The 15,338-nt window shown below is 53.7% G+C and overlaps 5 protein-coding genes across 5 annotated transcripts; 2 read left to right on the top strand and 3 right to left on the bottom strand.

The window, feature by feature from the left end:
- Positions 1–1,719: 1,719 nt before the first annotated feature.
- Positions 1,720–2,817, top strand: ACO1O0_004757 (uncharacterized protein; the record flags this gene model as incomplete). The annotated part of the gene is made up of 2 exons (XM_083194190.1): positions 1,720–1,781; positions 1,827–2,817. 2 exons carry the CDS (start codon positions 1,720–1,722, stop codon positions 2,815–2,817), a joined length of 1,053 nt encoding a protein of 350 aa, XP_083051138.1.
- Positions 2,818–3,156: 339 nt separating this feature from the next.
- ACO1O0_004756 (HET domain-containing protein) lies at positions 3,157–5,623 on the bottom strand (the record flags this gene model as incomplete). Its single annotated transcript, XM_083194189.1, has 2 exons — positions 3,157–5,579; positions 5,620–5,623. 2 exons carry the CDS (start codon positions 5,621–5,623, stop codon positions 3,157–3,159), a joined length of 2,427 nt encoding a protein of 808 aa, XP_083051137.1.
- Positions 5,624–7,259: 1,636 nt separating this feature from the next.
- On the bottom strand, positions 7,260–9,280 carry ACO1O0_004755 (uncharacterized protein; the record flags this gene model as incomplete). Its single annotated transcript, XM_083194188.1, has 3 exons — positions 7,260–8,531; positions 8,586–9,040; positions 9,148–9,280. 3 exons carry the CDS (start codon positions 9,278–9,280, stop codon positions 7,260–7,262), a joined length of 1,860 nt encoding a protein of 619 aa, XP_083051136.1.
- A 2,654-nt stretch (positions 9,281–11,934) lies between these two features.
- Positions 11,935–13,494, top strand: ACO1O0_004754 (glycosyltransferase family 4 protein; the record flags this gene model as incomplete). The annotated part of the gene is made up of 1 exon (XM_083194187.1): positions 11,935–13,494. The coding sequence occupies one exon, from the start codon at positions 11,935–11,937 to the stop codon at positions 13,492–13,494; it is 1,560 nt and encodes a 519-aa protein (XP_083051135.1).
- Positions 13,495–13,833: 339 nt separating this feature from the next.
- On the bottom strand, positions 13,834–14,871 carry ACO1O0_004753 (uncharacterized protein; the record flags this gene model as incomplete). The annotated part of the gene is made up of 2 exons (XM_083194186.1): positions 13,834–14,233; positions 14,288–14,871. The coding sequence occupies 2 exons, from the start codon at positions 14,869–14,871 to the stop codon at positions 13,834–13,836; spliced, it is 984 nt and encodes a 327-aa protein (XP_083051134.1).
- Between the last annotated feature and the right edge of the window lie 467 nt (positions 14,872–15,338).

Here is a 15,338-nt window from a genome sequence, read left to right as displayed (position 1 = left end):
TGCCGATGGCTCTTTGATCTTCCCAGTGCAGCTTCCATGGAGCTGATAATGTAGGCGGCATTACCACGAGGGTGTCGACTCCCTGTGGGCACGCCATGATCAATGCAGCCCCCCCTGGTTCATCCCCCGCGTCGCGGAGGCAAACCCCACGGACCGGGATTCATCGCCTGCTGCTCTGCCGTACTTCTGACCGCCCCAACACGGCGCCCAGCCACAGATAATGATTGGGATATGCCCGTCCAAGGCATTACGCACAAGCAAACGTGGCCGTGCGTCAGTCCGCAGCATCGTGCTACCTTGTTAGTTTATGCCACCATCGGTCCGATGTCGAGAACGTGCGCGGGGGATAGCAGTGTCGGATCTGTACCTTGTACGTATGTCTTGGCAAATTGGATCCTGGGCTTCTTCATGGACGCCACACTAGTACTCTAATCGTCTCGTATCGTACATGTGGCACAAGTGTCGGATGCAGGTAACCTCGAATATCACATCTCTCTATATTCCTAGAGGTCAGCAAGAGGGGTAAAGCAGCTAGGCGGTGCATTGCATGCCATCCAAGGGAAAGATGTTATGCCGGTATCAGAAAGTTTAGGGCATCTTGTCTCTACGGCTCTCCAAAACCGACCATATAAGTTTTCATATCAGGTCGGCCCCCCCAAAATGGCAGTGCCGTTGCATCTTCATCGCTCGACACCCACTTGCTCAGGCGTTGCCTTCAAAAGAATTTGCAGAGATCTTCTAGAAGAAATACACAGAAAATAGGCATACATGGATGGCCTGCATGATCCATCCTGCCCCCTCACCTCTGCATGATTGACGGCTTGATGATGACGCCCGGCACTGGCGGGGAGACGACACCGTGCGTTAGTCCCAACTGTCTGCAGGGGTGAAGCACACATTACATGGGGAAGATGTTAGAGGGCTGAGTATGGTAAGCTTGTCGGAGAACTGGTGTGGACACCTATGTGTACGAGCCTTAACAGTGTTGGATGGGAAGTTGGAAACGGGTTTCAGATGCTGAACCAGTCGAGATATGGTCGGGGCTCACTCAGCACCTCTGTGTAACAGGTCTTGTATTGCCCCTATGAGATTCAAGTCGTAGCTAAGTAATATTAATTCACATTAAGCATTCAGTAGTTCAATGTCTGGAGGCTTTCCACGGGTGACCACCTGTTACTCGCTCTGCTGCCGCTGAGTGTGTCCTGATATTGTGGCCAGATTAAGGCCATGGGCATTTTTGTGTTTCTGTTACGAGATTTTCATCCCTTACCATGGGTATTTCATTTCATCTTGATGATAGAACGCGGTGTTGGGATTGCCGAAGCGAAGGGAAGTCGAAGCCGTTGCCGCTGCTTAGGTATATGTATTGGAATCGATAGAGGACTGGGATTCAGTCAGTCAGAGAGTTTTCACAGTCACCATACACCAACTTACCTACCTTATTTTTATCCGTCGTTCCGCCTGGTCTGGGGAAATCGACAACAAAGACTGTCCCAAATTATAAGCATGCCGCGACCGAGCCAGGACGGTTTAGAATGGACAGAGACACTGTTCGGTCCTGTGCCACAATGGACGCGAGACCCTTCAATCGCCGCAATTGAAAGCGTGTGTCGCCAGCAATTGCTCATCCCCCTGGGCGATTCCTGCACCGTCGCCTTTCACGCATCTGGCCGGTTCAATAAACTCTACATTGTCAAATGTACCAGAGGCCCTCTCATTATGCGCGTCACGCTGCCAGTCTACCCACACCACAAAACACGCGCCGAGGTAGCCACCTTGCGGTGGGTGAGCGAGCACACCAACGTTCCGGTCCCCAAAGTGTTCAGTTTTGACGACAGCAACGACAATGAGATTGGGTACGAGTGGATCTTGATGGAGCTTATGCAGGGCACGTCGGCACATAAACGCTGGCGGGCCATGTCGATGGGCCAGAAGGTTGCGCTCACAAAACAGATTGCGACATTCCAGGCGGAGTTGACAGGAGTTGAGAAGCCAGGGTCCGTATTCCGGAGCATAGGCACATTGGATCTGCGCGACGTCGGCCAGGAAAACGATGTTGGACATCCAACAGAGATCATTCCCGGCCTGCTGGTGTCCTACGAGTTCTTTATGGGCGATCACCTTCAATACGATATTCCGCGGGGTCCCTTTCGCTCTAGCCATGACTGGCTGCGCGCCGAGTTAAACATTAAACTACTACATCAGACAGCAGTCCTAGAGGGGGCAGATGACAACGACGACAAAGAAGACGCTGAGGAGATCTTAGTCGTAGCACGAAAACTACTCTCTCTTGTTCCCAAGGTCTTCCCCCCGACCTTGGATGAACCAGAGACAACCGGACTCTACCACCATGATCTCCACCTTAACAACATTCTGGTCAACGCAGAAGGCGAAATCACAGCCATCCTGGACTGGGAATGCGTCTCGGCACTGCCTCTCTGGGTGCTCACCAACGTTCCCAAATTCCTTGACGGGCCATGTCGGGAGGAGGAGCCGCAGCGAGATTCATATGCGGATGAGACACCCGAGGAGGCTGCCGCCGCAGCCGAGGAGCGCAACGACCCTGACTACTTGAACAATGAAGGCAAGAATGAACTGTACTTTATTCACAGGATGGAGTACGAGGCAACACAGCTGCGGAAAGTATACGAGGCCAGGTTGAGGGAACTGTGGCCAGAGTGGCCCCTCGAGGAAAGCTATGTGAAGATTGACTTCTTTCAAGCAATCTCGCAATGCGATGGGTTCTGGGTGCAAAAGACGAGCAGATGGGCGGATCGTATAGAGAAGGGAGATATTATACGATTCGAAGACGCCTAGGGAGATGGACTCGCGAGAGGCGGCAGGTTTATTAGGCAAGTTGATGAACCAGAAAGGGGATTTCGCGTTTAAGCAGTATGAGTACGGATAGAGCTATCAAATGAGTCTACTTACCTTCCCTTAGATAGCTACAATTCAAAGTTAATAGCTATTACTAGCAGGCGACAACCTCTTATAGGCTGTGGGGCAATTATTTGCAGCATACCTATTTAGCCACAGCTTATCAATGTCTGTATGCAGGAGATTAGCTCATGAGAAGGTCTTGCCATCCATTCCTATCTAGCTTGGATATAGAATCAAGCACATATAGCTAATTTCAACTATTCAGCGGGCCACTACTCAAATAATCCACAGAGTAGTGTGCTGATCCTTAGGCACACGGTCATAAGCTTCACCAAACATAACCCCATGCACGTAAGCGTCACCCACAATCTCAAACAGGGCAGTATCTGGCTCTGGTCCCCCTTGAGAAAACCGAACCACAACGGGCACATTGCACCCAGATATCAACATGATGAAGTCTCCGGGCTCCGCCTGCGGCGACGCGAGACCGATCATACCGAACTTGGTGCAGATAAACCGCCGGTGCGTGACCGACGCCATGAGGCGGTGCCTGAACCCCGAAGACACCGATGCCATTGGCACGCTCCGGCCGAGTAGCTTGCGTGGGCCCTCCAACAGGTACACGGCAACGCCGAAGAAGGTCTGGAATATGCCGTAGATCCAATGCCATGCTGCGATGCCGGGCCATATACCGTTGACGATCCAGTTGACCCAGAACACGACGAGGAGCTGGTTGAACTGAGCTTCAAAGGTGTCTTCACCTCCAAGCCAGTCCTTCTTGTTCGCATCGGGCTCCGGTTGAGCATCTTTCTCGGCCGAGAGGGTGGGTGTGGGTTTAGCCGACTTCTTGGTGATCTCCTTTCCGCCGCAGGTCATGGTGTTAGCGAACGCCGTCGGCATATCTTCTTGGGAGAATATGTATTCTTTCTTCTTGTCCCAGGCACCGCACATGTCACCCCAGGTCTTGATGGTGCGGTAGTGGTGACCGATGTCAAGACCCGTGTCTTCCATAAACCCAGGGCCTACGCTGACAATGTGGTCGAGCATGACAGCGTCCACTCCGAGCTGCGTGTTGTTCGCTCGAAACTGGACCTTCTTGACAGAGTTGCCAGACGCGCGATAGTTGCTGAAATACTCCCCGAACTCGCCCTTGGACTGGAAAGACGGCGCAAATGTTGGTATGGACCAGTCTGGAGCCCATGATGGCAGATGGGCCGGGTGATTTGGATCCAGACAAGTCCCTGTGCCATCTATACAGGTATGAGATACATTCAGTGCCTCTGAGCCCTTGGCTGTAACCAGACCATTGGTGCGGCCGTAGGGCCAGCCATTTGCAGAACTGAGTATGTCCAGGTTATCGTAAAACTTGATCATAGCTACCGCCGTCTCGATGAAGACATTCCGCGGGCAAGCAGTATAATCAGGCTTAATACCCAGAGCATCGCCATCGTTGGAGATGTTCAGGAAGGCAAACACCTTGTCGCTAGGCAGCGTCGCTTGGCACCCTCGATGTCTGACCAGGACGTCCAGTAAGCTGGACGAAGGAGGCGCATGGTCTCTCATGGTAAACACCGACGACTGTATCATGGCACGAAAGGCATCCCTCGCCTCCAGCGGGATCCACGCCGCCAAAAATTCCATAGACTTGGTGCAGAAGAGCAATGCAGTAGCGAGCGTATCAAATGTTGTCTCGGTAGAACCGCACAGGACGCGCTTGTTGTCATTGAGCGAGACCTCCTGGACGACCCACGATCTCTGGAACCAAGGGCGCGTCAGTAACCTTAACAAGGCCAGATAGTCCATGGTCGCTCTGTGTATAGGTGGGATTCCCAGATCGTTGGATGTGAAGGTTATCGGGAAGAAGTCGAACTCCGGCGACAGGAGGCCATGTTCGTCGATACACTTGGCAATGTGATCTGCGAAACGCAGCGCTCTTTCGGCATCCCCTAACGGCGTGTCGTCGCCTAGCCATACCAAGACGAGGCCGGCTTTCTGGTAGATGTTCTTCATCAGGGAGACCTGGCGAGACTTTTCGGCCAGATCCTCTTGGTTGATGCAAATCTGGTCCACCCAGAAGAGGTTCGATCCCAGGTGCCCTCTCCCCCGTGCAGACTGAAGGGCATTGAAGAGATTCCGAGTCAGCACCAGGCACCCTTCCGAGCCTAGATCTAATACGGGATCGACGCTGTTGTTGTTGGTATTGGCATATGTCGTGTCGTTCCAGCAATAAGACAAGGCAGTAAATTGGGGCGTCTCGCCCGGCCGTGCGTGGATTATTGTTCCTCGCAGAGGTCCATGTTGCCCTTCTCCCTCCACTGGTGGAAAAAGCTCTAGGAGCCTGAAGTCACGGTCCCGCAGAAGTTTTTGGTAGTGATAAGTCGACTTCAGGTTGGTAACGGGAGCGGCTTTTCCAATGCCATCCAAGGGTACGTCGCTGCTCGGCTTTGTGGCAATTTGGTGCTTCCAAGGTATGTTTTCCAGCGCCTCGCTGACCCTCTGCTGAGCCATGGATCTATTTCCAGCCATGAATAGCAAGTTCGCAACTTGCCAGAGGAGTGCAAATGGGAACAGCACGATGACAAACGCCGTGCCTATACACCATTTGACGACTTTCATCGCCTTGGCCGCAATCGAGGTTTTCATGAGCACCGTGAAGGTAACATAGCTGGTTTGGGCAAAATAGGCCCTGACAAGCCAACCTAGAGACTCGGGGATGCTGTAGATGTCGAACCAGATGACCCATGTTATGCCAAGAGCTATCACGAAATTCAAGATGACCCCCGCGGTGAAGAGGCCCTCCCCTTCCGACGGCATTGTGAGAAGAAATCTAATATTGATGGCTGCGAATGAGACAGCCTTCTTTTTTTTTCCCCAAATGCACCGAAGGAGGGAGCACTTATAGGAATAACGTATGCCTGCCCGTACGACGTGGCAGTGCAGAAACAGCCCAACTGAGGCTGAGCAAACATTGCAGCTGCCCAATAGGTAAATATCGATATTGCATAATAAAGTCTACAAAGGCCCACAGACTCATCGACGATTCTTCTATAGGGATTAAAAAAATGGAAAAATAGGTTGAGCAGTTTGTTGGAACAGGAAAAGAGTGAGATACAGCAAGACACTCCACTCCTACTCAACGCGATAATACTTGAATAGTAATCATCCACTACCTACTACTAATATTATAGGAGAGTGCCTATACATAGTCAGAGAAAGGAACCTCAATAACTGAATTACATCGATATATCTAGATAGGGTAGTATCCGTGTAGCTGTGCGCCAACAGTCGAGTTCTAGAATCCCCCCGTACCTGAGCACCTAGGTATCGATTACTGAGACAGAGCAAAGGAAAAAGAACCTACCGTCACATATGTGCGTTCTTGCTCCTAAAGTATTATAGTATAAGATTTTCATGCTATGGATAGCACGACTGTCAAAATCCATAGGAATTCTACTCATTGAGAAGAGCTGGTATAAACTGCAAGACGAAATACATGTGTTCCTGGGAACAATCGCACACCCCATATGCGACGTTATGCGGTCGTATTGACAGTGAGGTGCGAAATAGACATTGGGCATCCGCATGTAAATGGCCGTGTGAGCATCGAATTGAAGCGGTGAACAACTACCAGAGGAGTCCAAACACCTCAACCACACGTTGGCTTCTCGATCCTCGCAGTTGTAAACAACATTGAAGCTACCTAAATACGTATATCAAGTTCTCTAATTGATCTTCCCATTCGTGGGGGCGATTGTACGGAAGGCTGGATAGACAAGGAACGGGCGGGCATGCTGTGTGGGGATGAGCAGGCATACTTGCGTTCCAACGAGTTTGAGTTGCATATTAGGTATAATACTGGGAGCTACGACAGTGACATGTTTCGTCTAGAAAGCCTACTTCGCTAACCACAGAGCCGCCGCATGTTCAACATCGTATGCTGTCGACCTGTCACTTAGCAGGGAGTATAACGTCTCTAGGGTAGCCCATCGTGACCACCGCCGTCCCCATAGCGCCAAGGACGCAGTCAAAGCGTGCTCAAGTCCAACGTGAAGCCAGTCTATTGATCTAGCACTAAATGGTAAAAAAAAAGGAGTCTTATAAGTCTATCTGGGCTCTGAACTATACCGCTCTCCTCCCAAGGGTGCTGCTATCCAATTGCCCCCCTCCCGATTCATCCATCCATCGTCTTCGCCATGGCGCATCAACATAACCATCCAAAAACAAGAAGGGGGGAATAAAACCTCACACCCCTACATATTAAAACACTTCTAGTATGTCATAGAATGGTATAAAAGGGCTTTCTTTTTTTTTTATCCCTATTTCTTCCGTGCGGCCGTCTCGTCAGTTTGACTCGTTTCGGTTCCGGCAGCCGCATCCTTCTAGAAGCGGTGCTGGCGGCCGACACTCTCAACGCGGACGCCCAGCTTGACCATCTCGCGCGAGTCGATGACGCCGCGGCCGTCGAACACCCAGCGCGGCTTGGCCATGCTGTCGGCGATGGCCACCCAGTCCACGCGCTCCTTGGGCTTGTACTCCTCGGCGCTGCCCATACCCGTCGCGAAGCCGGTCTCCTTGCTCTCGCGGTGCTGGATGCAGTCGGGGCAGTCCTCGGGGCAGCCGGGCTCCTCGTTGTAGCGGTCGAGCGGGTCATCGTTTCTCTCGCCTTCGCGCTGGACGAGGTACTTGTGCAGGGCCAGGACCTCGTTCTCGGTGGGGGCGCCGGCCTCGAAGGGGCGGGGGTCGGCCTTGGGGTTGGGCTTGCGGCCGATCATCTTGGTCTCCGGTCCGGGGGCGGCGACGGCGGGCTTGGGAGGGGGCTGGTTCCGGAACTCGTCAAATTCGGTAGCGATGACGACTGCCGTGCTGCCCTTGCAGGCATCGTAGGCATTGCCGTAGACGGAAATGTTTCCCTGGTCGGCGACGGGGCCAAGCAGGAGCTTGATCTCCTCCTTGATAACGCGGGGGTTGCAGCAGGGGTCGAAAACGGCAATCTCGCGGGGGCGTTCCTCCAGGAGGGTCTTGATCATCTCCAGGGCGGGAGCCTCGCGGGTATCGGAGGTGTTCTTCTTGAAGGCGAAGCCCAGGATGGTGACCTTCTTGCCCACCAGAGTATTGTTGAGGCACTTGATGATGCGGTTGGTGAAACGATCACGGGCGTACTCGTTCATCTTGACAACCTGGCGCCAGTACTCACCGACCTCGGGGAGACCCATAGTATCCGCAAGGTAGACGAGGTTGAGGACATCCTTCTTGAAGCAGCTGCCACCGAAACCAATACCGGCCACGAGGAACTTGTTGCCAATGCGGGGGTCGACACCAACGGCCTTGGCGACCTCGTCGACATCGGCACCGGTCTGCTCGCACACGGCCGAGATGGAGTTGATGCTCGAGATACGCTGGGCCAGCATGGAGTTAGCAACCAGCTTGGCCAGCTCAGAGGACCAAACGTTGGTGGTCAGGATGCGTTCGCGGGGGACCCAGGCGGCGTAGACGCCGACAAGGGCCTCGGCGGCCTTCTTGCCCGAGGGGGTGGGGGCGGAACCGATCAGGATACGGTCGGGGTAGAGAAGATCGTTGACGGCGGTACCGGCAGCCAAGAACTCGGGGTTGGAAAGGATCTCGAAGTGGACACCAGGACGGTGCATGGAGAGCTAGATATTTGTCAGCTACCACCCTGCTGAGATGGTTCGACGGGGGTAATATACCGTATCGGCAACGAGGTGGGCCGTCCGGCAGGGGACAGTGCTTTTCTCGACGATAATGGCGCCCTCGCGAGCGTACTGGGCAACGACACCAGTGACAGCCTCAAAGGCCGTCATGTCGGTGGCGCTGCCGGCACCAACACCGCGGTACTTGGTGGGGGTGTTGACGGCAACGAGGACTATGTCGGCCTCGCCGATGCACTTGCCAACGTCAGTCGTGAAGAAGAGGTTGGCGGGGCGCTCGGAGATGGTCGTGTCGTCGCTCTCAGACTTGGGCGCGCTGCCGAAGGAGGTCTTGCGGCCGCCATCACGAGCGATGCGCACAATGTCGCGCAAACCGGGCTCGTAGATGGGAGGGTGCTTCGAGTTCCAGCGGCGGATACGCGTCTGGTCGCGGTCGACGACCGTCACCTTAATGTGGGGGTTCTGGTAGGCGAGGACGGCGGCAGTCGGGCCACCTGGAGATAGCATGTCAGTACAATGGACCCTATGCTGGTCGATCGCCTCCCGCCTTGGGAGGGCGCCACAAGTTCAACGGGGAGGTTTGGGGTGACGAGCTACTCACCGACATATCCAGCGCCAACGCAGCAGATGTTCTTGACGACAACATCGGGCAGGGTGCCGTTAGTCTGGGTCGTCGAGCCGTTGATCCCAAGGCTCTTGACCGAGTTGACGAGGGAACCGGGAATGGAGGCCATTTTGGAGCGAGCAGGTGGGGGGTGGCTCTGTAAGGGAGAGGTGCAGAGCTCGAACACTTGTGTGTTGTTGCCTTGGGCAAGTCTGAAGCGAGCGACGAGGAGGCTTTAGAATAAGCAAAATCGCGACACGCAGGCAGGCACTTCCAATGTTGTGAAGCAAAACAAGTCAAGTCGCCAGAGGGAGGGAAAATTTTGGAGCCAAGGGGCGGTGTTGAGAGGTGAGCACTACGAACGATGCGGGATGCCACACTGGCAACAGGTCGCTGGTCGCATGAGGCTGGGGTCCTGGGGACCGGAAAAGGGGCACGGCGCCACAGTCAACGCCAGTATTCAGCAGCAACCCCGCTGCCCCGTCCGGATGGGGCAGGGCGCCTGGCAGGAACGCGCAGGAATGCGGTGCAAAATTAAGGCGGTGAGCGATACTGCCATATTGCCAGGGGGGTTGGCCACCCGCATTCGGTGGACGATCGACCGGGCTTGTTAGCACTGTCAGGGGCTGAAATCCAGCCCCAGCCGCTGACGGCCTGCAGCATCAGGTGGGACGCCTTGGGACTCGAGTTTCACTCTTGTGAGTCTTGTCAGACGTCACACTGTGAGTGTGAGGCTCTGACCGTGGACGGAGCCGTAAGTATTACAATAGATGCACAATCTGACTTTGTCTGGTTGCGTATACGTACGTACCTACGCCGTAGTACTTATCCGATATCAGCTTCAACAATGAGACATTGTTCCATTTGCGGGATTCTCAATGGCGTGCTGGCGCAGACCCCCATCCACGCAGTGCTTTATCATTATCCATACTGCTGTTTCCGTTTCACTTATCACAACATCTCGCGCTGTCGATCTGAATATGCTTTTGTCATTGGGGCTTCGCGACATTGCGTTCATTTTGGTGGCGTGATGAATGCGTCTTGGCATTTCTAATTTGACGCCAACACCGTGTGCCGGCGGAGCCAAATCCTAGATTCCCCCGGTAGATTATCATTAATATTAGTATTCCTTCGTACTGTCTGCTAATACGGAGCATTGTGGCAAAATTTACCGCGCCTTCCCTCTTGATGCCCGTTCTGACCGAAAACCCGTATCGACGAGTCTAGGGCTGCTGTAGGTGGTTATCAGCGGTTGAACAGGGGTGCTATTGGTTGTGTCCTCGTGTCGCTGTCAGAGTGAGATACGTAACCGCTAAGCCAAGAATGGAACCATTGGATATTACGGAGTACATGAGCAGATAGTTTGTAATGCGGTGGCTTGAGGGACAGCGTGGGTGTGAAACGAGATCGGGTAAAACTGGGCAGAGACCGGATGAATACCTATCACTGCACCACATCCTGGTGAACAGTGTTTATGAGGACTTGATTGATCTTTGGCTTTCGAGAGATGGTTGAATCATATTGTAGGTGGGAAGGACCACCACGAGACGGCCACGAGTCGACGGCTCAGGCACGGGAGCTGCTCTCTCGGTCGCTCCTGCTACGGGCCTGCCCGAGCTGCGGAGACTGGCCCGTGCACGTCGTCAACTTTCACACACGCCAGTTGACGAGTCAAAATCTCACACTCCACCATCCCAAACCTCCGTCATTGCCAGTGATGACAACCCCACCTCGAATAGGGACCGAAACGAACATTACTTGGGCTTCTCGTGCGATTCATGGATCTGCTTAGCATCATTAAATGCGAAAGCAATATCAAACGACCAAGCGCTCCAACTAGGCTGGCCTGACGCTCCATCATGAGAATTTCAAATGCTTGCCGCAATGCTCCGTGTCTACCCCGGGGAACAGGCTCACAGTCATCACAAGCGCGCAACCAGGTCATAATCATCGTCACAAGACATAACTTCCATCTGAAGGCCAACCATTGGCAACACGGGGACTGTTAGGGCTCCGTTGAGGCTTGCAACGTCGACTTGTCGGGTTGCTCCAAGCGGCAATGTGGCTGCGTCCTGCCCTCTGATTCGCCAGTTTCGACGACAACTTCTTCCTTTGGCAACATCACCACCAAGAAGACACATGCAGCCATCACAAGATGTTCACAGCTTCCACAGTCGAAATCCTCGAGGGAGCTTATTTCCATGGTAGCAACGAAGCCGTCGGTATGGGTGGTTTTTTCTGTGCCTGAGCAAGTCCTCTGGTACAAGACTCGACTGGGCTAGGTCTTGAGATGGCATACTATAGACGGATCAATGGATGATTCTCCCTATGCGGTACAGGGGAGAATCCCCTGCCATATCCCGCACTTTTGACGAACCCCCAGGCTCGCCCTATGCCCCTCCACAACACTCTAACGATCCCCCTCCCCCACCAGAGGCTACTCATCGGCGAACAGTGCCGAACTGCCAATGCTCGTGGGTGTCTATCGCTCCTTAGTGCAGACATGCCACGCGAGACTGCACTTTAAGTTTAACTATATGTGCCTGTTTATCTGGTCCTATCATGTCATGCCACCTCAGCCGCTTCTTTGTTCACGTGGGAAAACTGTTGTTCTTGGTTGTTTCGATAGCAACCAACCTTAAAGCATAGGTAATATATGTCATGAGAAGAATAGTCCTTGTATTTCGCACTCTACCTATGTAAACATACAATCAATCCAGCTTCCCTCTCACGAGAAAACCAATACTGAACGACAGACCTTGGCCTTAGCCAGACATTGACACGATGTTGTTTAAACAGCTTCTGGCACTGCGGCCATATCCCGACCGTGACCTCTCCCAGTTTCCAGCCAACCTTAAGGACAAACGCATCCTCTTGTGCACCGAGTCCTTTGGCCCTGTCAACGGCGTCAGCCGTACGACACTGATGCTCGTCAATCACCTCCGCCAACACGGTGCCCAGGTGGCTGTTGTTGCGCCCTGGAACCATACTCAGCACAATATCTTCACGCCGCCTCCATTGTCCGACCTTTCTCCCACGGACAAGCTTCAACCAGAAGTCCGCGTGGCAGGCTATCCTCTCCCATTCAATCCGGAGCTCTCCATCGTTTACCCCGTCCGAAACTCGACAATATACGCCCGGACGTTCGGCCTCGACGCCCCGCCCGATCTCATCTATCTGGCCTCCCCCGCGAGCCTGGGCTTCCAGGTCATGCTGCAGGTCCGCCAGCAGCCCAAGGAGAACCAAATTCCCATCATATGCAACTTCCAGACGGACCTCGCCGGGTACTGCCAGATTCTCTTCCCGGCGCCCCTCAGCTACGTTGGTGTCCGGATGTTTAATGCAGCGCAGAGCTACCTCTTACGGCATTCCTCCATCAAGACCATCTTTTACCCCTCCAAGTGCGTCAGGCGCTACCTAGTTAGCCAGAATATCCAGGAGAACAAAATGGAGCTCCTGAAAAGGGGTGTTAACACAGAGCTCTTCAGTCCCACTAAGCGGAACGAACAGATGCGCCAGAAGGTCGCACCGAACGGCGAGATCATCTTCGTCACCGTGTCCCGCATCGCGGGTGAGAAGGGATTTGGCTTCTTGTCCGAGGTAGCTAAAGGGCTCGACTCTAAGGGTCTGCCATTCAAACTTCTTATTGTCGGGGGTAACAGGAACCCCGACGTGGAAAAGGAGGTGCAGGAACTCTTTGAGCCACTCGTCAAGCAGGGCAAGGTAATCTTCGCGGGCTTCAAGGTCGGCGATGACCTCGCCGAGGCGTATGCCTGCGGAGACGTCTTCCTCCACTGCTCTGTCACCGAGACGTTTGGGCTCGTCGTCCTCGAGTCCATGTCGAGCGGCGTGCCCGTCGTGGCGCGTGATCAAGGCGGTCCGTCGGACATTATCCAGCACGGCGACACGGGTCTGCTCGTCTCGCCAGACGACCTCGATGGCTTCGTCATCAAGGCCATGAGGCTCGCCCGCGACCATGGACTGCGTTTGCGAATGGCCGCCGCGGCCCGGGCGGCTGCCTGCGAGGCTACCTGGGACAGGGTCAACAACAAAGTCGCCTGGCGCATGGCCGACACCATTGCCGAGAATGAGCACGAGCAGGGTCGTAGGTCACAGCCCCCTTTGCCATTTCCCATCTCAGTCGCGGCGCAGCAGCTCGCTGTGCCGATTTATGGGTGGTTTGTGCTGAACGGCGGCCTGCGACAGACTCTGGCTCGGCGCATCGTGGATGTGCGGTTGCTGGGCGGACTGGGTATTATTCTGTCTTGCTGGGCGGTGACGGGCTGTTACATGCTGTTTACCGAGTGCGTTTTCTGGTTTAAGGGAAGAAAGCGGGCATCATAGACGAGGATTGCTTTGTTTTTTTGGTTTATTTGTTGTTAAATTGGAGCTGGAATACGGCAGGTGTTAGACGGGGTAATTACGGACTGATTATTTCAGGTTTGTGCTCTGATGGATCTGTTGTTTGAATTGTCTGTTCGAGTTGTTTGCGACAAGGGTTGCTGTGAACTTATACCTATACATCGATGTATACAGATGGGAGTTTGTAGAATGATATATCTATACACATTATGTAGCTGTTTGAGATTCGATTGTCTTTCCGTCAATAGGAGAGTTATATCCTCGCCCTATTGAATCATGAAAGAGAATGCTAGTTCACAACCCATACCGGCAGACTCGTTGTTATATCCCTCCGGTCTTTCTCCCCATTGTATCTAGCAGCCTCACCCTCTCCCTATAGATCTCTCTAAAGCGCCATCGCTGTACCGTGCCAAATCCGTACACCGCAAACCCCAGCAGGGTCCATGTTCCCGTAATGATCAAGCCAATTGGGAAGATCAGGATCTGGGTCCCCGGAAGAACGAATGCGACGTCTGGATCTTTACCCTTGGCCTCGCGAAGACGACGCAGTTGTGCATCAACGGCAGCCTGGGCTGCGGAGAAGTCGGAGAGAGGGGTTTTATCGGAGAAGACACCGGTGAGGAAAGCTGCTTCGTTAGGAGAGATAGTGGTGGTGAGGTTGCGGGATGGGGTAGGCCCGGTGAGGTTCAGGGAGGGCATTAAGAGGGCTTCGAGGTCGGCCCTGACATTCTTGTGAGATGTTTGTTCTCCGGAGGGTTGCCAAGAGGCGACTCACATGGAATTATTTTGTGACATTTTAGACTTGTTGATCTGTCCGACAAGCAGGTACGCCTGCAAAAGCTGGGGTAGATCTGCCTGATTGTCCTCCTGTCGGGCTGCGAGCTCACCAACCATGCCTACGCCCGTGAAGTCATCCTCCGTGACGGAGCTGACCTGCGCGTTCGGGAACCCGACGTTGACATCGATTTGCTTTATATCAACTTGGGTCCATGCGGCCCTAGGCTGTGAGACGCGATATAGTCTGAGATCGGCCTCGAATACGCCGTCTTGGGTGTTGAGCGACGGGAGATTAAAGCAAATGGACATCCCCGAGGGATTGGACGCGCGAGGCATGCTGACCAGAGCGGACCGACAGGCATCGTTGGTTGCGGCGGAGAAGGCCGTCATGTTAAGCGTGCCATCGGGATTAAGTAGCGCTTGTTGATCTGATGAGGGGTCATCCTGACGGCGGCTAAGGCTGGCTTCGGCGACGATGGAGGCATACGGCCTCGAGAGAACGTCGCTCGAGGTGAGGATAGTCTTGGCGGTAAGGACTGGTGCAGGCAGTAGGCTGGCTAGAGCTAGGGCAATAGTCGGCATGGTTGCTTGTTCAAGGTCTGATTATGAGGAGAGATGGATGCTCGCAAAGATAATACAATTATAAAAGTGCCGTCCAGCGGTAGAAAGAAATACAATCAGGCAAACCTCTTCTTGACGAGGCAGCCGGGTGAAGAGTCTAAGTTGTCGAGAAAACGAGAGACAGTGGTTGGTAAAGAAGGAGGGAGGGGAGAGAAGGAGTTAGACATGAACGGCGACCCGCGGGACTCTTGTCGTCGACGACAAGGTCAAGTCTGAAGTGCAGAAACATGAGGAAACATACGATGAATAGGAAGCGGCAGCAATACTTCTGCAGCGACTACCTCACGATGCTACACTTATAGTTTGGATGCACCGCCATGGCAATTGAATGTTGCTTGGCGCTGGATCTGAGCCATTCATTGTGGTTTGGACGAGTCGGCCATTCCTTTTTGAGAAGTATCAGACGGAAGTCTCTTAAGGAAGATGCA

The sequence above is a fragment of the Amphichorda felina genome (genome assembly GCF_050947745.1).
Source record: "Amphichorda felina strain 45539 chromosome Unknown scaffold_4, whole genome shotgun sequence".
NCBI classification, from domain to species: Eukaryota; Fungi; Ascomycota; class Sordariomycetes; order Hypocreales; family Bionectriaceae; genus Amphichorda; species Amphichorda felina.
The sequence above is the reverse complement of the archived record's forward strand: the minus strand, read 5'-3'. Positions and strand labels throughout refer to the sequence as shown.